Source organism: Macaca fascicularis, chromosome 13 (assembly GCF_037993035.2).
Source record: "Macaca fascicularis isolate 582-1 chromosome 13, T2T-MFA8v1.1".
NCBI classification, from domain to species: Eukaryota; Metazoa; Chordata; class Mammalia; order Primates; family Cercopithecidae; genus Macaca; species Macaca fascicularis.
This window is the reverse complement of record NC_088387.1, coordinates 18,134,415-18,160,294: the sequence shown is the minus strand read 5'-3', so window position 1 is coordinate 18,160,294 and position 25,880 is coordinate 18,134,415. Positions and strand designations below refer to the sequence as shown.

The window sequence follows — 25,880 nt, the reverse complement described above, 5'->3', positions numbered from 1 at the left end:
TTCTGTCGATTTGCTTATGGAAAAACTCCCCATGACCCTCAGAGGTGAGCACTATGAACTCACTTGATGGCTGAGGAAGCTGAAGCTCAGACAGACTCACTGCTCCACCCAGGTTCCATGCAGGGTGGACAGGACTGGACCCAAAACCTGCTCCAGACCCAAGGGCAGCCTGTGGGGAAGACAGCTACCAAGAGCAACCTGCCAGTACCGAATCTCATGATCCTGCCCGATGGAGATGTTCCCTGAGAGATTACTCACTTTGCAAAAAACAAAAAGGCAGACCCCAAAAGAGTAAATTAGGGGGCAAATGTTCACCCGGAGTACTTTCGGTGATGGTATGGGACCAAAGCTTGATCAGCCTGGACAAAATGTTTACCAATGCAAAAGACATAACGGTTAACAATGAATCACACAAACAAGGTACGCATGCCCAGTGACAGGCTGCTGGGAACACCAAAGACAAAGATTAAAATTATAAAGAGCCAAAGTTTTAATAAGTATTATTTACTAAATTTGTTCTGATTATAAACATAATACTAGTTATGACAACTGCATACGTACACAAAGGCACACAGAAAAGACGACCTGTGGCCGGGCGCAGTGGCTCACACCTATAATCTCAGCACTTTGGGAGGCCGAGGCGGGCACATCACTTGAGGTCACGAGTTCGAGAACAGCCTGGCTAACATAGTGAAACCCTGTCTCTACTAAAAATACAAAAATTAGCCGGGTGTGGTGGTGGGCGCCTGTAATCCCAGCTACTCGGAAGGCTGAGGCAGGACAATCACTTGAACCTGGGAGGTGGAGGGTGCAGTGAGCTGAGATCATGGCACCGCATTCCACCCTGGGTGAGAGAAAAAGGGAGAAAAGACCACCTGTAACCAGAATACAACGATACCCACTAGTGACAGTTTAATGTATTCTTATATTTTTGACATGCCAATGAACTTCTTTAATACTAAACTAGACTATCATAAATAATCTTGCAGTTTTTTAAAACTTAACTTTAGGCAAACAGGCATTTCCCCTATGCCATTATTCTTAACACCAGGAAGACAGCACCAGTCTGCCAAATAAAAAAGGGCAGAATAATGTAGATTCTCCCCTTCCATTATAGGACCAAGGATAGTCGTTTGGCTGTATAAACAATGCTGTGATGAACCCCCTTGCATGTATGTTTCTGCTAGCATTTCCTGAAAAAAAAAAAAAAGGAAATGCTATGTATTCTGCTCTGTACCTGCAGTGCAGGGTCTGAGAGATGTGGGTGGCACAGAGCTTACATCCAGCACAGGACCAAGCCTGTGAGGTCTCCAAGGACAGGTGTTTGGCTTCTGTCCACAGTGTGATGAGACTTGCAGAGAAGGAAGGCAGTCTGAGGTCAAATGTTCCACCACAAGTCTCAGCCATTGACTGAGCAGGGACCAGAAGTGGATTAGGCTAGAAATGTCATCACATGAGGAATACATTGAGAGACTGAGGCTGGCCTAACAAAGAAGGAATGGAGACAACTTAATTCTGGTGTGGGAGGTGGAGACGGGTAGGGAGAGGTGGTGGTTCAAAGCGAGTCCTGTGACAGGCAGGATGACCACAGACATGGGGTATGTGGAGACTGGGCCAATGATCAGATTTAATGGTTTTAAAGTAGGTCAAGCAGCAAGGCAACAGAATGTACAGCATTCAACCGGCAATTAGGTGTACATCTCTAAACCTACCACAAGTACCCTAAATATAAAACAAGTCAGAATCTTTAGTAAGAAGTCCCCCCTAAGGCATGTAAAATCGGACTTGGGTTACCCAGACATTTTCAGGAGTGATGTTTGAAAGCAGCACAGAGCACGCCCTATGGGCACACCACGAGAGTCACACACAGTAGAGTTACAGCAATAGATACTATGGTTATCATCTGAAAAAGGTGGCCTGGATCACGGCTAAATCTCTTTCCATCGTTGTAAGTCTGTTATTCCATATACAGAGTAAAAAGAAAGAGGGAAAGAAGTAACTTCTAAAATTCAGAGTAGTCTTTGCAGTCAGAGCCAATTGATACTGCTATGGTATGAATATTACATCCCCCCAAAACTCTCACTGAAACCTAACCTTGAAGGTGATGGGTGTTAGGAGGTGGGGCCATTGGAAAGGGATTAGAGATCTCACAAAAGAGACCCCAGAGAAACCCTCACCCTTTTTATCACTCGAGGACACAGCTCGAAGGTGCCGTCTAAGTGGCCCTCACCCCACACACCAAACCTGCTTTCGTCTTGGACTTATCGCCCTCCAGAATTGTGAGAAATAAACTTCTGTTGTTTATAAGCCACCCAGTCTCAGGTATTCCTTCAGAGCAGCTCAAAGGGACTAAGACAAATAGTCACCATCAACACTTAAAGGAAGCTGTAGATCTCTAGTTCCACTAAGGCGGAGAAGCCATCTCCCCAGGTCCTTCCTCTCCCAACTGAAGACCTGAGACAGAACCCCAGACAACCCTAGACAGAACACAATGAGCAGGCCCAGGAAAACTGAAGTGGGAAATAGGACGGGCTGCTGGGGACCTCAGGACTTGAGGGATGACGGACAGGGAGTATGCCATTTTCCTCACTCCCATGTATCCTGGACAGCATGCTGCAGAAGAAACCTCCGACTGGGCCTCTCCAAGAGGCGTAGATAACAGCTCCATGGGAGGCCTCTTCTCCATTGCCAAGGGACTGAAAAGAGGGTGACCTAACAACAGAAAACCACTTCATGATTTCTGCCCTACTCCAGCCAAATAGCAATGGGAAAACCACAACACCCCTGGCAGCAGCTCCATAGCACAGCATGGCCAGAGTGGGGAGTTGATCTTCCAGCCCATCCCCAGCCCAGGGGACGCAAGGGGTGCTCTGATTCCACCACCAGATGGTGTCAGCAGGCTGATCTCCCGGATCCTGCCCGGCAGAAGCAGGCAGAGGTGATCCGGCTGCCTTGCCAGAGCAGTGTTAGTAGGACAGTTATCTAACTCCCCTCCCAGGGTAACATTAGTGGGGCTAAGCAGTGAGCAGTGAGCTAAGCCTCCACCTCTACGAAACAGCAAGGTGTGGGCACAAGGTGGGATTAGTTAGTTGACATGATATTACATACACCCACTGAACCAGACAGTGCAAAACAAGGTTCATGGGCCCACCGGCTCTCCCAGCCCTAGCCTTGGGTATCTGGGCACCCAGTGGGTACTGAGTCTCCACCCTATCTGACTAATTAAAGAGAACAAAAGAGAACTCCCCGACCCAGCATCAAAGAGGGAGAATCAGGTAATGGAAAGTGGGCCTGGTTGGCATGTTGTACCCGACTCCCCCACCCCTGGTGGTGGTGGGGGGGGGCAGAGGGAAGCTGAGTTCTGGCCTCTACTCTGCAGAAACAAGGTGTGAGGCAGCCCTCTACGGTCTCCCTGCTTCCTGGTGTCAGCAGTGGCTGAGGGAGCCAAGCTTACACACCTCCCCCAACAACTGGACACAATAAAGCAGTGTGCACCGGGGCCCCTATTTTGCTTGGAAAGTACCAGCAAGGCCAAGGAGGAATCTGAACTTCCAACTTACCTAGTAGAAACAGGCAGAAATCATAGAATTGAAAAATATAATTAAACATAAGTTTAAAAATCAGTGAATATGAGGCAAAATCAATAGAATTTACTCAATCTGAAGAGAGAGAAAATATACTGGAAAAAAATGAACAGTCTCAGGGACTTACAAGACTAACAAAAGCACTAACATTCTTATCATCAGAGTTCCAAAGGAGAGGAAGGGACTGGAAAAGTATTTGAAGACATAATGGCTGAAAACTTCCCAAACCTGGCATAAAACATGAAACTCCAGATTCAAGATGCTGAGTGCACCCCAAAAAGCATAAACCCAAAGAAACCCATGACAAGACACATCACAATTAAACTTCTTAATATAAAAGACAAAGAATCTTGAAAGCAGCCACACAGGAATGACACACAACTTAGTTGAGAACACCAATTCAAATGACAAGGGATTTCTCATCTAAAACCATAGAGGCCAGAAGAAAGTGGCATGTTTTCCAAGTACTGAAAGATACATCAACGGCGAATTCTATCTTCAGTGAAGATATCCTTCTGGACTGAAGGGGAAATAAAGACATTCCTGGAAGGAGAACTCAGAGGAGTTGTTACTAACAGACCTATCATTAAATAACTAAGGAAGTTCTCTAAACGGAAAGGAAATGACAAAAGTAGAAAGCTTAGAATTTCAGAAAGGAAAGAACATTGGAAGGGGAAACATGGGAGTGACCATTAGTAGACCAACAGTACTTTCTTAAATCATATTTGATGATTGAAGCAAAAATCACACCACCAACTCATTCAGTGCTCAATGTACGTGGAGGAAACTTAGACAATTATATTTGAAAAATGGGGCTAAACGAGCCTAAAGAAAAGTAAGGTTTCTATTCTTCAGCTCCCGTCATAGAATGCTGTGACCATTGATACCAGCAGACTTAGAATATATATTCCACACATACACTGTAATACCTGGAACAACCACTAAAATGATACAGAGCACTATATTTTAAAACGCCACAAACAAATCAAAATGAAATCCTAGAAAATGTTTGCATAACCCACAGGAAGGTTAAAAAACAAAAAAAGAAACAAAGAACAGAGGAAACAGAAGACAAATAATAAAAAGGCATTTAGACTTATATATCTTATGTTAAATGTAAATGGTCTAGACCACGTAAGAGACAGATTTGGCAGACCAGATAAAACAGGTTCATCTAAAGACATGCCATATATAAAAAACTTACCTCAAATACAACACATGCAGACTGAAAGTGAAAGGATGGAAAAAGGTAATACTATGTTAACATTAATACATTAATGTTAAAAAAGCAGAAGTGCTACCAATACCAAATAAAGTACATTTTACAGCAATGATAGAAGACTGGATCCAACATGAAGACATTTTAAATGTGTAAACTCCAAACAACAGCACCTCAAAAGACATGAAGCAAACTCTGATAGAGCTGAAAGGAAACAGCTGGAGATTTCAGCACCACATTCTCAGCAACTGACAGAACAAGACAGTAAAATCAGCAAGGAGAGACAAGAACTGAACAACACAACCAACCAATAAGATCTGAATGATGTATATATAACGAACACTCTACCCAACAGCAGCAGAATACAGATTTTTTTTCAAGTACCCATGCAGCATGGATCAGTCACCAGAAGACCATATCCTGGGCTATAAAACAAATCTCGACACATTTGTAAAACTGAAATAGTATAAATTTGCTCTCTGACCATAATAGAATCAGAAAGAAAACAGTAACAGAAAACAGGACAGTCTCCACAGATTTGGGAAAAAAAAACACACTTCTAAATAACCTAGGGTCAAAGAGGAGGTCTCAAAGGAAATTTAAAAATATATAGAGAGAACTCAATGAAAATGAAAACACAACATACCAAAACACATGGGATGCAGCTAGGTAGTGGTGAAAAGCAAACTTCTAGCGCTGAATAAATGCTTACATTAGAAAAGGGAAAGGGTTAGGTAAGACTCCACCACCTCTGGTCCTGAGACATGGCCCCTGGGTTTGTGGATGGCAGTTCCAAGGTGAATGGACAGCATGCTGTTTGGAAGGCTGCCGTTCTAATTGAAGAAAATCATTTTGCTTTTGAGTTGTTTATAGCTTATAATTGAGTAAAGCATACTTTTGTAAGCAAAATTTACCTTTCTCTCTGAGTTCTCCAAAATTTGGAAACTACTCATGAGTATTCTTATTTTATGGCAATATAGTTATTTGCATAAGTTCAGTAAGAATCTGTTTTCTTTTGTAACAGTCACCAAAATAGACCATATCCTGAGCTACAAAACAAACCTTGACACATTTAAAAGAACTAAAATTGTACAGAGTATGTTCTATATGCAATTGGACACATGGGTTGTTTTACCAAGGCTTTAACTGAATGGAATATTTTCAGATATGACCAGACTGCTTTAAAGAATAAAAAGCCCCTTGAAAAGACAGGCCTGGTACCTGTCTACACAGCTCCCTTACAAGGTTCCTGACCTTCGATAAGCAAAGAATGTCATTTTCCGACAGGCCCAGGAACCTCAAGATACTTTGGGACCTCGAGGAGAACGGAATTCACCCGATTTGTAGGTATTACAAGCAATGTTTGGTGGCAAATTTTCAGCTTGGCTTTGCCTGGAGGCTTCTAAAAGTCCAATCTGAGATTTCTTATGAAAAAATTCCAGCAAAGCCAACTTAAAAAGAGTCTACATGGCCAATCACTTTTCTTGCTGCACTTTAGGCAAATAATCAGGCTAAGTATAATGAGACTAACATGTATTTTGCAAATAAACTGGTCCTTGATAGGAATGGGGAAACTGGAGAGAAAAAAATATGCTCCAAAGAAAACTATAATACCTGTTATCAGATTCTAGCCCTAACCATTATTTTTGAGTTTTCATTACTTGCCTACAATTCAAACTGCATCCTGAATTATTTCCTAGCTACAAGTCTCTAAAGAACTGAGTTCTAATTTTTTTCATGTTCTTTTTCATTATAATCCTTGTGTGGATATTAACAGTATTTATCTCGTTTTGCTTCTTCCGAGAAAACCAGAATCAAGGCATTCTGAGGACTGCAAATGATTAGTCAAAGCCTGAGAATCTCCCTCATTTGGAATCCCACTGTGCCCAATCTATTTTTCCATTGCCAAGGCACTACTGGTAAAGCTATACAAAGTGAAGCACACCCACTAAAGGCTCAGGGACCATGGCAGGAGAGCAAGGCACATGAGACTGTAAAAGCCAGACTGGGGGCTGGAGTGTGGAGGCCAAACGACTCCATCTTGGATGCTAATCTGCTGTGTTGACTTCTGATTAACCCTGGTTTTGGGAATGCCTCCAAGATTTCTATTTTATCTACTGTTCCTTGTGTACGGGCATGTACTTACCATCAATCCTGTCCTTAGTTTCATATTATCTTACCATAAATCCTGCCCTTAAGCAACTGTCCTATACATCCCTTCTGAAGCATATACACCCTTTCCCTATGGCACATAAGCCCTGGGTCTGGAGGGTAACCATGCAGGGATCTACCATCTCATCTTGAGGCTGCCCGAGATAGTGTTTCTGTTTGTAAATACGTATTAAATGTTTCCTTCTGAGAAAACAGTAAGAAGAAAAGAGAGGAGGAAAGGTCTCAAAACACTATTCCAAGTTTCCATCTCAAGAAACTAGGAAAAGAACCTACCTAGCACAAAGCAAGCACGAGGAAATAATAAACAATAAAATTAATAATAAGAAAGTAGAGAAAAACCAGTGGAACAAAAAACTGGTTTAAAAAAAATCAAAACTGATAAACTTTTAGAAAGACTGATAGAGATTAAAAAAACACAAATTACCAGTATCAGAAATGAAGCAGGAGTTACCACAACAGATCCTGCATCCATTAAAAATATGGGAGTACTACAAATGCTTTTCACATTCATAAATTCAACAACTTAGAAGAAATGGACCAATTCCTCAAAAGCTACAAACTATCAAAACTCAACTGAGAAGAAACAGACAACCTGAACAGTCCTACAAAAACTAAGAAAAAAATAAATATATAATCTAAACGCCTCCTGCCACCCCCCCAAAAAATATCCTGGCCTAGATGGTTTCACTACAGAATTCTACATTGAGAGAAGAATCAATATCAATTTTACACAATCTCTTCCTGAAAATAAAAGAGGGAACCCTTCCTAACTAAGGTCCTGATATAAAAACCAGACAGTCTTAAAACAACAGACACCTCTCAAGAACTTAGGCGCAAATACTCTAAACAAAATATCGACAAATTCAATCCAGCAGTGCATGAAAAGAATTACAGACCCTGCCCAGGCAGGATTCGTCTCAGACATCCAAGAGAGACTTAACGTTGCAAATCAATGGAATGCCCCATATCAACAGGTTAACATAAATTAACATCAGGGGCTCACATCAACGGATACAGAAACATTTTACAAAACCTAACACCATCTATTTATGACAAAAACTCTCAGCATTCTGGGAATACAGGTTAAAACTTTCTCATTCTTTTTAAGAGCACTCATATAAAACCTACACTTAGCATCATATTTAATGATTAAAAACAGAAAGCTTTCCCCCTAAGACTGGGGACAGGGTATGGACGTTTGCTCTCACCACTCCCAGTCAACACAAACACTAGAAGTTCTAGCTAGTGCAACCGGGCAAGAAAATGAATTACACAGATCAGAAAGAAGATATAAAACTGTCCCTATTTGCAGATCACATAACTATACAGATCTCCCAGGAAATCTATGAAAAACTCTTGGAATTAAGGAGTTCAGCAAACTACACAACAGAAGACCAACACACAAAAATCAATTGTATTTCTATATACTAAAACTGAACACACAGATGCTAAAAGTAGGCCCAGGCATGGTGGCTCAGGCCTGTAATCCCAGCACTTTGGGAGGCCAAGGCGGGCCAATCACTTGAGGTCAGGAGTTTGAGACCAGCCTGGCCAACGTGGCGAAACCCATCTCTACTAAAAATACAAAAATTAGCTGGGTGTGGTGGTGCGTGCCTGTAATCCCAGCTACTTGGGAGGCTGAGGCAGGAGAACCGCTTGAACTTGGGAGTTGGAGGTTGCAGTGAGCCAAGATAGTACCAGTGCACTCCAGCTTGGGCAACAGAGTGAGACTGTCTCAAAAACAAACAAACACACACAAAAACGAGAAGTAAAAGTACAATAAATACTTCTAATCCTCCCTGAGTTCCAGCTGTGCCAGGGCCTTGCCAGAACATGCAAACACAGTGTCCTTCAACAGGTGAATAGTTAAGCAAACTGTGGTGCATCATCTATGGAATACTATTCAGCAATAAAAAACAAGGCACTATTGTTACGCAACATCTCTGATTAATTTCAAGGGAATTATGCTGAGTGAAAAAAGCCAATCTCAAAAGGTTACATTCAGTATGATTATACTTATACAGCATCCTTGAAATGACAAAAGTACAGATATGTAGATCAGATGAGTGGTTATCAGGGGCAAGGAAGAGACAAAAAGGTGGCTGTGGCTATAAAAAGGTATCATGAGAAATCCTTGTGGTGGAGTTGCTTTGTAACTTGACTGTGGTGTTGGCCATACAAACCTACACATTTGATAAAACTGAATAGAAGTAAACACTCACAGACACATGAAATGGACTGCATGTGAAACTGATGAAATCTCAATACGGTAGATGGATTCTGTTAATGTAAAATTGCTGGTTGTGACAGCATACTATAATTCGGCAAGATGTTACCACTATAGGAAACTGGGTGAATGGCATATACGATTTCTTTGCATTATTTCCTATAAATGTATGGGAATCTATAATTATCTGAAAAAAAATTGTTTTAAGATGCAAATTTAAAATTGGGTAACTAACAATTAATGTGTTTGGAACTGGTAAAGCAGAATATCGTTCTCTTCTAGCACTTTCTCTTCCCACTTAGGACCTAAAAAGTTTCCTTATTTCTCTTGGTGTCAAACAAGCGACTATGGGGTTTCAGAAACAGAGCTGGGACTCCCTCAAAGACACCTCTATTGCGAGGCTCCAGGCAGCCTGGAGGTGGTGAGGAAGCATGTGCTCTACCATCTACTTTTTGAAGTCCAAATATACCATGGAGTTTAAAGAGGTAAAACAAAACTCCATATTTGCCTGGAGAATGCCGCTGTTTACGATGCTCATTTAATGTTTAAAATGCTCACAAGATTCGGCTGATCACTTTCATTCTCTTAGGTCAACCAAATAACCCAAGGAGTAAGCTTCTTGGAAGTGATGTGCTCTGAGTGGGAAAAGTCAAGTCTTGCTTGCTAGAGCAGCACTGCACACTCCAGCTCCTCTCTCTGTGAGGCCAGCCTGTTGAGATGATACAGAACACCAGCCACAGATCGAATTTTGCATTTTTCTAGTAGCCACGTTTAAAAAGGTAGAAAGAAACAGAGAAAGTCAATATTAAAATACATTTTATTTAATCACCGATGAGCATGACTAGATGCTCAAGGAAGAGGGAGAGAGGTGGCTGTGCTTATAAAAAGGTATCATGAGAAATCCTTGTGGTTGAGTTGTTCTGTATCTTGACTGTGGTGGTGGCCATACAAATCTAAGCCAGTAAATATAAATCCAAACCACAATGAACTATCACCTATATCCTCTAGGATGACTACTGTTAAAATAAAAAAAAAAAGTGTTGGTGAGTATGTGGAGACATTGGAACCCTTGTGCCCTGTTGATGGGAATGTAAAATGGCACAGCCTCTATGGAGAACAGCATGATGGTTCCCCCAAAAATTAAAAATAGAATTACCATATGATCTGGCAATTCCACTTCCAAGTATATATCCAAAAAACTTCAAAGCAGAACCCCCAAAAGATATTTGCATACCTATGTTCATAGCAGCACTACTCACAACAGCCAAAAAGCGGAAGCAACCCAAGTGTCCCTGATAACTGAATGGATCCATGAAATATGTGATATACACACACTGGAACAACTTTCAGCCTTAAAAAGGAAGGAAATTCTGACATTCTGCAAGATAAATAAACCCTGACGACATTATGCTAAGTGAAATAAGCCCGTTATAGAAGGGCAAATACTGTATAAATTTCACTGATATAAGGTACCTGAAGTTGTCAAATTGATAACAGAAAATAGAATGATGGTTGTCAGAAGCTGGGGGGAGGGAGAAATGGGGAGTTATTTAATGAGTACGGAGTTTCTGTTTTACAAGGTGAAGAAGTTTTGGAGATTGGCTGCACAACAAAATGAGTGACCTGAACACTACTGAACAGTACACTTAGAAATAAATCGTTTAGGTGGTAAATTTTATGCTTTGTGTTTTTTTAACTGCAATACAAGTTTATATTACATTTAACCTATATATTTAAAATACCATTTCAACATGTAACCCATATGAAAACAATTAAACTATTTTGCATTCTTTTTTATTTCCTCAAAATCCAGTGTGTATCAACACTGACAGCACAACTCAGTTCAGACTAGTCCTATGTCAAGTGCTTAATGCTGTGCGTGGCTTCCCTGCTGTGCAGTGCTGAGCTAGACCTTAGCTATCACCACTATGTGGCAATCCTTACAGCTAGATCCAGGTAATTAAAAACATTTTGGCGGAGCAGAGGTCAGGATCTTTTTCTTGCTACCTGCCTTCTTAAACTATTTGTCCTCAGTTAAAAACTGCTCCTTGGAAAGGCTAACAGGCAGAGGTGGATTGACCCGCAACATCTCCTGGGCTTCTCCTCTTTGTCAGGCACTCGCTAGCATCTGCAGGACATTATTCCCCGCCCAGGGAGCTCACAAACTAAAGGAGGGGTCAGACAATTACCAGCTATAAGAGAAGTACCCACAAGACACTGAGGAAAAAAAAAAGAAGAAGAAAGCCATTAACTCCCATCTGTGAATTCCGATGTGCCAGGGAACAAGTATAAAATTGAAGACATTTACTAACATGACACTAGGGAGCATTCCTCCATATCCTAACTTTTCTCAACTCTTATTTTCAATCGTACCGACTACACTTTAGTGCACTGACTACGCTTTAATTTGCATTAAAAACACATATGGCATAAAACACTCATCCAAAAAGGCACTCAGTAAACCGACACATGTGAGTGATTTTGATAAAAATAATCAGTTATTCACTAAGGTATCATTTCTCAAGTTAATCCTCCCAGAGTGTAAGGAGACTAAAATTGAGGAAAAGTGAAAAAACTGCATCTGTTGCCCAACAGATAAATATATTCCTTGATTCCTTGAATCTGTCTTCAGAAAAATCAGAGACATAAAGGAAAATATGAAAATAGTATTAATACACGTAATTACTATACATTCCTCACAGGACTTTACTTTCTCATTAGAACAAAGATGCAAAATCAAAACTTCAAGACACACTGATGTCTAACCCAAGTTGCTGAGCAAAAAACTGCTTTGTGGCTAAAGGAGCCCCTGGCTAAGGCGAACCTCTTTTTAACCTCACATTTGTGTTCCACTAGTTCAAACCAATCATAATGACTTCTTTGTGAAAAATGTATTTTGCGATAAATTATCAAAAGCTTCATTGAAGAACTTCATGGATAGGGTTGAGTAAAGAATACTAAACAATGTCAAGAGAACCACTTATGAACTCAGCATTATTTCAGTGGTCTTCAGGCATGAACTAAGACTGTAGAATGTCCACAGAAAATTATGGACTACACAAATTGTAAATTTTATGCTTCAATTTAAGAAACTCACATCTGGCTAAGTTCTTTCCTCCCCCAACCACAACTCATCCTCTTCCAAAACAAATCTCCCAAAAACTTAACACTGAAAATTTACCTCGGGACATTAACTTTAAACCAAACTCCTTGTAACTTCTCAGTTAATCCTATGCATTAAACTCCATCACACCATCTACTGAAATGTAGCTAGTACTATAAAATTATACCTCAGGATCCACTACTTTACTTCACAGGTATAACCATTAACTGTGCATAATTATTTAGATTATGATCTTTGAAGCCCTATATCTTTCATCTCAAGTAACAGTGCTTAACTTATAATTAGCTTGTAAAATAGTATTTATCACCAAAAAAAGCATTCATGCCTGTCTTTACATTAAAAAATATACTATCTCACCCACTATTCCCAGTTCCAGGGAAGGAGAAACTATTTCCATGCATTAACCTACCATCTACAGAGACCAATGTATGCATTTTGCTTGAAAGGGACCTGGTTAGAGAAAATAGCTCAAGAACCACAAGTGTGAAGCTTTTGTTGTGAAAGTGTGAAAAGCTAATAGCTTCCAGAAGGTCTTTAAAGTACATGTGTTTCAGGATACACACCATAAAGCCTTTTTTAACTCATTTAGTAAGCAAGGATGTTATAGTAAGCAAGAATGATCACATATATGGGGGAGCATTTTCATGAGTAGAACAAAAACTATAAGCACCAAGAACTTCTAAGGCCGAAATGAGTTCACGAGTAGTAGTAACAGCAATAATAAAACTTCCAGCTCCTTTCCCTAAGGAGGGGCCCTAAAAAAGTACCTCCTGGCATTTGGCAGGAGATGTGCAGCCAACATGTGTAGCTGCTGGGATGTTTGTCATTTCTGCCCACCACTTCACAGGTGTGCCCAACCTCTGACAAGTGACCACCACTCTGAGGTTCTTTCCAATTCTGTAACGTGGGCAAACACCTGCCCGATTTACCTCACTGAAGCCTATGAAAACAGAGCTAGATGGTATTTAGAAATGTCATTTTGTTCCAGTGTCTACTTTGATGGGTTTGTTAAGTTAGCCTTCATCATGAAGTACAATAATAGACTCTGTACTGGATTTCCTAATTGATAACTTTACCGACTTACTTCTATCTTGCTCATGAATGGCAAGCTAATCTCGACGAATGGTCAATGTGATTGACTCCTGATCAAGACATGAACCTTTTCCATTGGTGGGCAACAGCAAGTTGATCAACACAGACTCAGACCCTCACGAGGGTTACCCAAAGTATGCACCCAAAGTCACATGCTGGAGGTTCAAGGGCCACATCAAGTCTGCAGATGTTTCTTTTCAGCTTGTACAATGTTTTCAAAATCTAAATTAGCTGTCAATGTTGAAACAGGGTATCTGGCATCAATTTTGCATTCCTGGGTTATCTTGCAATATAGGAAAAACCCACCCTGAGACCACATGTCCTCACAGCCACAATTAGGCGTGGCCCAAACATAGAAGGGGCAAATACTCTCCAATTCACCAGTCTCCACCAGCTCAGTTCCTTCCATGATTTTGCTGCGGGCCTCTGTGGTATTTATGTTAGCCACTCTTGGTTCAAACCCTACAACTGCCTTTAATCCCTGAAATAAAAACCGACAACCTAATCTGATTAGCACTATGTCCAAACCCTCTGAGCAAGAAGTGTACAGAGGAATTTAAGCAGAAAACAAACCATTTTCATGGTTCTATGTTGGTACTGCTTTCACGAACTCGTTCATTTTTTTAAAAGTGCCGTTTTCAAAAATGATTGTCATCTTTCTTTACACTTTTGATTATTAAGCTATTTTCTGTAAACGATGAGTTCCCTTTCAAGCAAAATGTCATTACTATGTAAAGCCTGGTGGTTAAAACATGTCGTGGTAACACACTTTTGCTTAATGAAGGCAGACCTGAGAGCTAATGTTTGGACCTCAACTCATCACTGCCACAAAAGTTAGTAACTTTGTAAAAATGTTGGCTTGGGCCATGCGTGGTGGCTCACGTCTGTAATCCCAGCACTTTGGGAGGCTGAGACAGACAGATTACAAGGTCAGGAGATTGAGACTATCATGGCTAACACAGTGAAACCCCATCTCTGCCAAAAATACAAAAAATTAGCTGGGCGTGGTGGCACGCGCCTGTAGTCCCAGCTACTCGGGAGACTGAGGCAAGAGAATTGCTTGAACCCGGGAGGTGGAGGTTGCAGTGAGCTGAGATTGCACTACTGCACTCCAGCCTGGGCGACAGAGCAAGACGCGTCTCAAAAAAAGTTGGTTGATAGTTTGACACATCCTCCATTCCGATCAAAACGTAGAATAAATCAGTTATGGGATTTTAAAAGGGGATTTAAAATGCCACACACAGTCTTCAAGCAGATTCAACCATCCACACGTCAACTGCCTCTTACCCAGGCATTGCTTACCCATTGCACTGAGATAGTGGTTGAAGGCCTGGCAAGGAGGACTTGGGGTTTGTGTTGATTTGTCACAACTCATGGGTGCTGGGCTCCTGTCTGTGTCAAAAGAGAAATACCCACTGGAGGATCGAGACAGCAGGGAGGATCTTCTCATAAAGATGAAAAGCGGGGATCTGGTAGCAAAAGGGCCAGGGCTGGCCGGTGGGGCCAGCGGGCCCTGAGGGCTGCCGTGGGGGCAGCTGTCCCCTTCACCTCCGTGATTGCCTTCGGGATTACCTTGTGGCTCTGTCTGTAGGGAGGTAGGGGCCCCAGGTCTGAGCTGGGGAGGCCTCTCCGCAGGCTGCAATTGTCTACCTTCTCGGTCACACTCAGAACTTACATCAGAAGGTTGCTTTGCCATTTGGTCTTTTTTTCTGCAAGTAAAACAAAAACTAAGATTATTTTAAGCAAAAAAAAAAAAAAAAAAAAAGAATAAATCAGCTCTTAGGGTTAATCCCAAATACTTTATGTTCTATACTTTTCCGACAATCTCCCAAATAAAAAAATTGCACCTAAAATAATAAAGGTATAATTTTTTTTTGGTAGAAGGTGGGATTAAACTTCGTACCCCCAAACAAAATACAGTAACAATGTCAACAGCTTGCGGAACTGGTGCACACACACGCGCGTTTCCAGAAAAGTAGTTAATCTGAAGTCTATTCGCGTGTGCTCTTTGCCCAGGACGGACTTGGATAAGTCAGAAACTCCCAGCGGCTCTGACTTCCCGGCGTTAGGTAGGACGCTGGAGCATAGGAGCGGGCGCAGACGCAGCGATTGCAGGCGGCTGGCCGCGTTCCCTGCTCCGGCCCCATTGTTTGCCGAAAATGCTGAGGGCAGCAAGTCTGGGGAAGGTTTGGCAGCGGCCGTCAGTCGTAGTAAGTGCGTCACAATAGAGTTTGTAACTCCAGCGCGGCTCGGCCCGGCTCTGGCGCTCTCTCCGCCCGTGGTCCCTCCCTCCCGCGGTTCCTCCCTCCCGCTCCCGTACGGCGCGCCGCACCGAACCAGACAGAACTTCTCTGAGGTGCAGCGGCACCGTTAGGTGCACACCCCTAATTGGGGGGGGGGGGGGAAGAAGCCAACCCCTGCAAAGTCTCCAACTAGGTCCGCAGCCTAGGCGACACCGGTGCGCACCCCCTTCATCCCACAGACCCTCCCCTCAGAAGGCAATCAAGCCGAAACTCACGTCCGCGCCTTCCCTTCAGAGCGTAGCGTCCGGGCCCGCGCCCGGGCCCCGGGGCGTCTGGCCCGCGCTCTTCGCCGACCCGGCGCCCCCTGACCGTCACCACGAAGGCAGCGCAGGAAACAAAGCTCTGGACTTGGGTTCAGAGTACCCGGCGCAGCGCACAGCCCGCGCCTTCCCGCCAGCCCGCCGCCGCACTCCGCCGGGCAGCCGAGGGTTCCGCACGCCGCGCCTCTGGCCCGCGCTGCCCCGGCCGCAGCCGCCGGGAACATCCTCCGCCTCCTCCCGCTCCTCCCCTTGCGCTCTGCGCCCGCCGCCGCCGCCGGCACCGCCGACCTCCCCGCGCCGCTGGCGCCGGGTGCCCGCGCTCCCAATTGGTCCGCGCGCGGTCGCTCCGCGCCGCAGCCAATCGGCAGCCGCGGTGGGGGCGGCGCCTACGGGTCAGGCCGCCAAAGGCGAGGCGATTGTTGACAAACTCGCCTCCGAGCGCAGCTTGGGCAGTGGTCGTGGCGGCGGCGGCAGCTTCGCCGGAGGATTTGGGGACCGGCTGGCCCGACTACTTTGCCCATCCCTGTGCTCCTTCCAGACACAAGCCTTAGCAGCTCACGCCGCACTGGACAGCCAGTCACCTGGAGACAAAGCAGGGCTTGCGCCGCGCCCGGACCCGCAGGGCCATCGCCAGGCCCAGTCCTTCTCGCCACTTGTCCTTGTTTTGGCCCGTCGGGGGCAGACCCCAACGGCCGTCACCGCCCTGACTGCGGCAATTATTCTCCTCCAACAACTTCCTCTCTCTTTCTCCTGGTGCGCCGCAGACACGAGTCAAAGCCGAAGAGCCACCCCTGGCCACGGACGCGCACGTCCGCGACCATCGAGTAAATCCACATCCTCCGCCCTGGCGTCCGTCGGGCCCTCCACCAGCAGCGCCAACCCTGGGGCAACAGGTCCCAGAGGGCACGGCGCCGCTAGCCTGCACCACGAACCGGGTCGGGTGTGCTCGGGCACGCGTGAGCCGCTAAGATAGCCTGGCCCCAGGGACCGCGCAGGTTCTGCTGGCCGCGGCTAGCCCCCTGCGCGGTCCAGGTGGTCAGGGGAGGACCTAGATCTCTCGCTGTCAGTGGATCGTGTGGATGGCACTGTCCGCAAGACTCCTGCAGAGCAAGCAGGGGCCCCAGGTACGCTTGAGAAAGCGAATGCAACAGCGGCCCCGAAACCTTGGCCTGAATGAGTAAAAGGAAAAGCCCTGTCTCGTCAGTTAAATCACCACCGCAGTTCCGCAAATCCTCCGCAACAGGCCCGCGCGCCCAAAAAAACCAAGACGCGAAACACGCTCTCACTGCGCGGCCGCTACCGTTGGGGCGCCGGAGCCGGCGGCGAGACTTTCCGGCTGGGCGCAAAGTCGGGTACTGAGCCGGTCCTCAGCTCCCAGGCCGGTGCCGAAAAGCACGCGCTGCCTCTCCTCCTCCCCGGACGTGCGACCCTTCACCAGGCCCGCGCGAAGCATCCCGGCCCAAGCCGCACTTGGCCAAGAGCCCGCAGGCTCCGCGCGAACGACCTTTCTCTAAAGAGAACCTGCCCGAGGGAACCCGACCCACATGGATCCCCACCTCCCGCCGGCGACAAGCCGGGCCGATGCTAGCGTCTCCGCTCGCACGTGCACGGGAAGCGGGCAGTAGGTGGTGGCGTTCGGGCTCCAGCGCTAGTCTTACATCGGTGCCAGGCCCGCACCGCGGGATTTGGAGGTATTTACCTTGCGTTTTTCAGTCCGAGAGTCAGAGTTAGACATTTGGGGGAACAAGGGCCAAGGGAAGGGCGCCGAGGCGGTGGCGGCGGGAACTCAGCAAACCGAATACCCCGATGATGCGATCGCAGTGTGGCAGGGTTCGCAGGGTGACTGCAAGAATCGACTGGTGGCAGTGGCGGCGGCGGCGGCGGCAGCGGGCTGGTCGCAGACCTCCAACAAACTGCAGACCCGGCGGCGGCGCAGAGCGAAGTGAAACCTGCGCTGCCTTGCAGCCCAGCTCTGGCTGGCGGCCCCGCTCCTGCGCCCAATCACTGCGGACCCCGCCCCCGCTAGGTCCCGCCCCGGCGCGCGGGCTGGCAAGCTCCGCCTCCTCGGCGCCTAGGCCGCCGGCGCGTGCAGGCTCGGACAGGTAAAGGCGGGGGTGGCCCCGTTGGGTTGCCTCCCGCGCGCGCCGCCGTCCCTGGCGTGTTTACCGGAGTGACTCTGCCTGCTGGCGGCCATGTGCGCGCCCATCCCCCACCCCGAAGTGTACCCTGGCCTCCCGCTCACCTCCCCCAACCCTGTGGCGGCCGCGGCGTGCGCGGCACAGAGGGGGCGCTCCGGTCACAGCCTCCGCTGGCCGGGCCCGCTGTGGAAAGTCTCAGGAGGTGCCCTGCGCCCTCACTGTGCCCTGAGTTTCTAAGCCGCTCTGGGGCAGGCGCGGGGACTGGGTCGGTCGTCGGGAAGGCGCGGGGCGAGGTCTTTGAGCTCGCCTCGCTCTGAGGGTCCCTGGCGCCGGGCGGGACGCGGATCAGCTGGCTGCGCATCTTCCTCGCCCCAGCCTCTCGCGGGACTCAGGCACGCCCCTCCTGCCACCCCGCAGGGGCTCTCCAGCTTTTCTTCCGCGCCCAGTCTCCCTAAGAGACAGAGCCCGTGGGGGCAGGACGTGCCCAGAAAATGGCCAGGCGCGGTCCCAGTGGGCGTCTTCACCGCCTCCTGGGTGAGGGCGGGAGGCATGTCAGCAGAGCAGGTAAAATAGGGAAATGAAAAAGGCACTCAGAAAAAAAAAATCCTTTTAGGAAAAACAAACACAAAAAACCGAGGTGAGTGGCGGCCTCCAAGTGAGAGAACGTTGCGCACTACATTCGGCTAGGACCCCCAAGATTTGCTGGGCTCGCAGATTACCTCGTAGGAGCTGTCCCTGGACAGGATGAGGCCAGTGAAGGCAGAACGGCTGAGTTCGGGACGCGGTGCGGGAGCGCAAAATACCCTGTTCCTCCTCCCCGCGCGGTCCCCCCCCCCATTCCCTTTCCTCCTTGGAGTCGGCGGCACCACACTCTCTGCCTCCCAGGAGACCAAACTCCACGCCGCCTCTCCAGTCCTCAGAGTCTGCACCCGGCTCTGCTCTCCCAACGCGTGGCTGGTGCCCCCAACCCCGGCCCTCCTGTCTGCTCCTCGCGCACCTCAGTTCCCCAGCCCTGGCTTCTAGATCACGGCAGCGGGGGTGTGGGAGGTGGATCGGGAAATGGAGCATCCCGAAGGTGAGGTCAGGCTAGATGGATTAAGAAAACTCTGTAAAGGGACCACCCTACCCACCAGCGCAGCCAGCGGGGAGAAGGAAGGGGCCTTGTCGTAGAGGAGCAAGTGAGGAGGTGCTGTCCTGCCGTCCGGCCACTTGGATCAGTTTTTAAATTCATAAGCGCTTCTGTAACGTCAGTGGGACACAGCACAACCTCAGGCCAAAGTCTCAGTGCATTTTCGGGTGAATTCTGAGCGAGGTGCAGGAGGCCTTGGGTTCCCGGAGTCGCTGGAGGACGCGCGTAGGGCCCCGCCCAGTTATTTCGCTGCAAGAGGGAAAAGGCACGGGCGTGGACACGGCTAAGTAGACTCGGAGGCCGGAGATCTGTCCTAACGGGACCTCGAAGTTCCTACTGCGGGCGAACTTTGCTCTTCGGCCGTCCGGCGTCGCAACTGGGGAGAAGCAACGCGACCTGCCGTTTGGGCTGAGAGCCTGAAGGTAGCCGAACGCCGCAATGCTCCGCGCTCCCCGCGGGGTCGGGCGACTCAGACAGGGACCGGAAAAGAACCACGCAGAAGAAAGCCCTATTTCTTGTCGTCTGTTCCTGTGCAGCCTTGCAGCCTTGCAGCTTCGCCGCCCCCGCGTCGCTCGCTCTCGCGACCCTGTGAACACTTTGAAAAACAAGAGAGTCGGGGGGAAGCAACGGGCTAAGTGCTCCTATTTGGGGCACTAAAAGGAAGCTGGCCAGAGGTGGCGGGTTCATATGTCCCCCGAGACCCAGGCCGCGTCGGGGGCCTCGAGCCCTTGCAGCCTTCTCCCGCGGCGTCGGGAGGTCCTCCCGGAACTGGGCCAGAGCGCAGAGAACGCAGAGACGGGCCCATGGGTTTTAGGTCACCTCCCTCGCAGTGGACGCGGGCAGAGCAGTGCCAAGAGACGTGTAGGGAGGGAGAAGGGAGGATGATTTGGACTGAAAGAAACAAGAATGAAGTCGGGCAGCTGGGATCTGAGAAATGGGAAATCCATGGCCCTTGCCCGGGACCACAGGCGGTGCCGTCGTCTCGCCTAGTTCCGAAATTGCCCAGGCCCGCCTCCCCGCCGTCTGCAAGCAGCGAGAATGACTTCCACATCGCTTAATTTCTTTATTAAACTTTTCACCTATGCTCTTCTAAAGGACAGATTACAGCGTCAGATGGTAAAAATGTTTTCCGCGCCTTGTCTTGCTGTACGGAAACCGCCGGCCTGGAAGGACATGCCGAGTTCTTGTTTTGCCGAGAGCAAAACTCTAGGCTCTCATTTCCTTCTCCCAGTCCGTGCGTTTCCTTACAGAGCCCCAGAGCGTCTGATTCACTGAAAAAGCATCACTTGCTGAACCGAACCTTTTTGCCCGCTCACGGAAAGAGTGGAGCTTTTTTCTTTTGGCTAAGAGTGTTTGCTTTTTTTTTTTTCTTTCACTCGGCACCACAGTTTTTCTAAATCACTGGGAATGTGAGTCACCGCTAACAGCAGGAGACCTTTGGCGGCACCCGGCTGTGGGGCGCGCTCACAGCGGGGAGCCCACCCTGATTGTCTAGGGGATCGGGCACAGAAGTTGGGAGAGGTTGCAGTCAGGCCAGGCTGGGTTTCAGGGAAAGGGCACAGAGATCCAGCGCACTAGGCGACCGTCTTGATCTGTTTTCTAGCAGCCAGCGGCGCGCCTCGCCAGCCTCGGCGGGACCTTCGCTTTGCCACCAAAATCCCCCCGGCCTCGGCCACAGCTCCGGGCGTCAGTGGAGCGAGCGTCGTGGCAGCTGCAGGCGGGTCACCACACTTCCCGCCACACCCGTTAGAGCTTGGCTCCCAGCTTGGGCCGCTGGGAGCGCGCCCCTTCCCGTGGCAGCGGCTGGCAGCGGTGCAGGGTAGAAAGCCCACGCGAACCGCGGGTTGGAGATTCCGGCGATTGGTGCGTGGAGGTTGGTGTGTGGAATGTTAAAGGCGGGGATCACCCTCAGGGCATCATCCTTCACCGAGTCGCACACATCCAGCAACTGCAAAACACGACACAATGGGACAGGTCAGATGTTGGCACACTTACAAGCCGTTAGTGCTAGCGGCTTTCCGCCCACCCCCAAGCACCCGCACACACAGCGGCCCCGGAAACTAGTTTCCCTTTGGATTCTCCTGTGGAAACTGTTGGCCATGAATAACCCTCGGAAGCCTTTTTTATTTTAGACATTCCCACACCTAGCCTAGTGGAAACCCAGGCTTTTTCTGTAAGGGGGTGGGCGTGGACGTGGGGGCGGCTTTGCCCCCAAATTAGCCGGGAACTCGAGACCAAGGTCTGAGAATTTATTAATGTTCCCTCCTTGGTCCTTCCCTCCCTAGTCCTTCCCTCCGCTCCTCTCTCTTTTCCTCCTCTGCCGTCCCCACCTCTCCACCTCTGGAGTGCCTGGGGTGCCACCCTCTGGCGCGCAGAGGCAACTGAACAGGAAGAGTCTCAGAACAGGTGAACCAGTAGAGACCTGCTCCAGTCTCCCCAGACTAGCGCCTTCGGACCTGGCTGGCAGTAGGCCATGATTCTTGAAATTCAGTACAGTGAGACGGCGGACCAATGCTAGTCATCTTCCACCTGCCTGCTGCGGAAAATCCATCTGCTGTTAACGCCAATGCCAAGGAACGCCGCGGATGCCCTTGGTGGTTCTGGCAGCCACTGGAAGGCAGGGATAAGACATTCCCAGCGGATAGGAGAGGGAGATGTAAGCCAGTGGTTTGGAAGCTGCACTGGTGTATTTTTATTTCATTTTCCATGGCTTAGGTGCCAGTGTATTTTTTTTTTTTCAGGAAAAATAGCTACCAAAATAATAAGATTGTTTTTCTAAAACTACACAAGGGCAGACGGACAGCTTTCCTTTCTTCTAATCTACTACACATTGTACTCCATTTTTCAAGTTTTCAGCCAGTGGCAAATTTGTTTCACTCCCCATATCACAGTAAATCCCTAGGTTTTCATGGCTTATTTTTACAGGTTTAACAACATCATTTACACCAGCCCCGCCTTTGCCCTCACAGGGTGGTCATCTCTGAGCCGCACTGATGTTGTTAAGATCAGTTTCCTTTGCAGCAGTCCAAAATGCCATTTCAGGTTTTCAGAGCATTTCAGGTTTTCAGTGAGGTCCCAAGAAGGAAGGTGGTGGAAATAGGGGATGGGGGACAAATAGAAGGTAGGGATATGGTGGGGAAAGAGCATGAATTGTAATAGTCCAACAATACATCTTCCCTGAAAATGTGCTCTATTATTACATCAGTAATTTCTAATGAAAAACTTCATTCTTCACACACTGTGGTTAAGCATCATCAAATCAGTACTGAAAAGACCTTTGATCATATTTTCAAGATGCACTAAAATGAACTTTCACTGACCAAGATTTCAAAGTTTGTAATTAATACTCTTGACAAATCCCTGACTAATCTGTCAACTCTCAATGTCTTTAACCACACAGTTCAAAACCATGAGGTGGCGTACACAGCCCCTAAAGTTTCCACATATTGTCATATGATTATTCAAGATAATTTTCCCTTTGGGCTTGCATTATGAAACTCAACCAACTTTGGTAATATATTCACCGGTGGGGGAAATACAATGATTTGAATGAGTGTAAAATAGAGTATGGGTTTTGTCTATCTAGTGCCAAATACAGAACTTAGGGCCAGAAGTAGGAATTAAAGGAGGCAGATTTCAATATAAAGAAAACTTTTTAAAAATAAACTTAAAAAGGAACCCAGTGGCTGGTGAAAAGGAGGGTTTCTTGACTCATAAGTGTTCAGGGAGTGTCCTCTCCAATGGCACCCTAGAGAGGAACAATGAACTGGCCGTGAAGAGGAGCTGACCGCCAAGATTCTTTCTAAATCTAAAGTTCTGGGGCAGTCTAAAATACTTTAGCCTTCTCCATTCTTCATAGACTGCAACAGAAACCCCAGAATGATTATTGTCTCGATGGATGGATCCAGCATCATTCCTGTTAGTTATTGTTTGATTCTGATTCCAGATACCCACCAACCTCTGTTCCTGGCTGTCAAGATGATAATAATAACTACTATCCTTTCACTCACAAAGTGTGTGCTGGATTCCTACCCAGTGTAAGGTACAATTCTGGACTTTAGAGGTTTAATGGTACACACTGCAGGAACAGGTCTCACATCATGAAGCTGTTGAGGTATTTTAAAAACTTTAAAAAATATATGATCTCTTTAATACAAAATGAACTTGAGTAGATAATATAGCATTGATTATTACACAGTTACAGTATTTTTATTACCAGGGAGTATTTTTATAGGGGGCTAAGCAGTGTATTATTAAAGTTTAGTTTTGTTACCAAACATGCTTCCATACTATAAGCATAAAAGTTGCACATACTGTAGGAGTCCTGTGCCCTTCCAGTTTATGACCCATTTATGCTAGACAAAGTACTTCAAGCTTACCCATATCTTTACAAAGAAAATTCACCAGCTTTTGAAAAAGAAATGAATAGGTGTACTTTAAAAATAAAAGAGCATGAATAAGTTATAGGTTGTTGCAAAAAAAAATTTTTAAGGTCAAACCTAAACATGGGCACTATTGCTCTACAAGCAATAAGAACGTACAATCCACTGGGAATAGCCAGTGAGTGGAATTTGAGAATATCTGCTTTAAAGAAAGCAGAAGCACTCAGCCCTCAAGGGATGATACTGTGTTTGACTATATTAATATGTATATTTGGGAGTGAGGGAAAAATCGTAACATCAGTTTGGCTTCCCACCTCCATCTAGTTGCAGTACTCAATTTATTTTTCTGCTTTTTGACTCTCCCTATAGTTTCCTTATTTCAGTTGGGAGAGTAGGATGGCAAGGATGGGCAGTGACTAAGCTTTGCAGTCCTCTGAACAAACCATATTTTCCCAGCATGGCATGGTGTTAGTCCTACAATAGATGTTCAAGGTGGGAAGTGCCGAGTGCACTTGCAGGAAAGCCCCAGCTATTCCTAGGACCCCATGCAGAAGGTTTTCCTGCCTCTTCCAAATATGCCTCACCCCTGTTCTCAGCATAAGATGACCACATGCTGTTTTATGTGAAAAATCCTTTACCCCAATTTGAAATGTCTCTTCATTAGCCCCTTTCTTATCTGGCTACCTTGGTAGAGTCTTTTTCTCCATCCCTTTAATCTTGGATGAGTTATGACTTGCTTTGCCAGTAGAATATGGGGAACATGTCACTGTGTGATTTCCAGAGCTTAGGCCTTAAGAAGCTTTGAACCCCCCATTATCACTCTCCTATAACCCTGAGAATACCTGCTGTGCAGAAGCCCAGTCTAGCCTGCTGGAGGACAAAGGGCCATGTAGAGATGGACCAAGGTGCCTTGGCCAACAGCCAGCACCCACTGCCAGATATGGGAGAGAGGCCATCTTGGACATCCTAGTCCTGTAGAACTCAGATGACTGCAGCCACAGGAGTGATCCTAGGTAAGACTAGCCAAATAACTGTCCAGGCTGCCTGCCTACAGAATTAGTATCCATCATAATCACTGGTTAATGCACAGAAATAGAAACTTTTAACCTAAGCAAAACAACAAATAAACTTGCTATAAGACATCAATTCCACCTCCTTTCCAAAAAGAATCTCTATGCAACCAACTCTTACTTTCTAAGGGATTGTTAGATATTGGCGAGCCATTAATGTAATTTCCTGTCCATTATTTTTCAGTTGACTTCATTTTAGGTTAACTAGATGTTGAGCTAGAAACTTTACAGGAAGGGGAACCTTAATCAAAAAACATCTTTTAATCTAAAAGATGTGATGAGGGAATAAGATTAAAGTTGTTGGTAAAATGAGGTTCTGTGCTACTTGTGGCTGTCATTTATCACCTTTGCTTCTGCTGTGACACACAACTGGCATTCTGGCAGGTGCCTCTGGCCACCTTTATTCCAGGCTTGTCCCGTCCAACCGTAGTCCCCAATCAACAATTCATAGCTTGTTACTCCAGCCTTTGCCAAGGATCCATCTCTGCTGTGCAGTATCTGTGCTTTCCACATTCCATCCCGGAGGGCCAGGCAGGTAAAGGCAATGAGGTACAGAAGGGAGCTACTTAGCTGTCTTTGACTTGTCAGTCTGCTGTATCTCCAGCATCTTTATAACAGTGTTATGTAGCAACATATGGCACTTTACATATGCAACCAAGGTCTTCTGTGTTCTACCCCATGCTGACATTTCCTGGACACCTACTGTGTGCCAGATTACAGAGGAGGGCTTTATGTTCACTGTCTTATTCGGTACTCATAACAGCTCTATCAGGTATCAACCCGTTTTACAGATGAGAAAACCAAGGCTTAAATTGTCACATACCTTGTAACTGATGCAACTAGACTTTTAATCCAGGGCTTTTTTTTTTTTCTAAAGCCTTGTCTACCCTTTTGCCTCCATCTTTTCCCCCATTGCCTCACTGCTTCCAGTTGCTGGAGGATATGGGGTGCTGCACTGAGGAAATGCCTCCACTACTGTGGCAGACGTGTGATCCTTGACGTTCTTCCTCAGTCAGAATCTGTATTGTGTGTGTGCCTAGTGTGGAGAACATGGATCTGCCCAGCCACACTGGCTCAGATTCTCTGAGAGGACCAAGGCAGTAATGGGGCCCAGGAGCACTCTATGAGGTTGCCACCAGAGGAAGGCGCCAAAGATATCGGCTTCAGAGCCAGCTACCAT

At 46.8% G+C, this 25,880-nt stretch overlaps 1 protein-coding gene across 13 annotated transcripts in view; it reads right to left on the bottom strand.

Annotated features, from left to right (window-relative positions):
- Window positions 1-17,925, bottom strand: part of BCL2L11 (BCL2 like 11) — a 46,828-nt gene extending 28,903 nt beyond the window's left edge. For 3 of the 13 annotated variants that reach the window (XR_012422043.1, XM_074011247.1, XM_074011249.1), the window contains exons 1-2: window positions 17,681-17,925; window positions 14,721-15,127 (exon numbers count right to left, since the gene is read on the bottom strand). Coding sequence is in view for 8 of the 13 variants with exons in the window: in XM_074011247.1 (XP_073867348.1) it covers window positions 14,721-15,114 (394 nt within the window). In the remaining 5 variants the exon portion in view is untranslated. Of the gene's footprint in view, window positions 1-14,720; window positions 15,128-15,936; window positions 16,242-17,680 lie in introns of those variants that run through there. The other 10 variants (XR_001484356.3, XM_015433383.3, XM_065526797.1 and 7 more) reach the window with 5 other exon arrangements.
- Window positions 17,926-25,880: the final 7,955 nt, after the last annotated feature.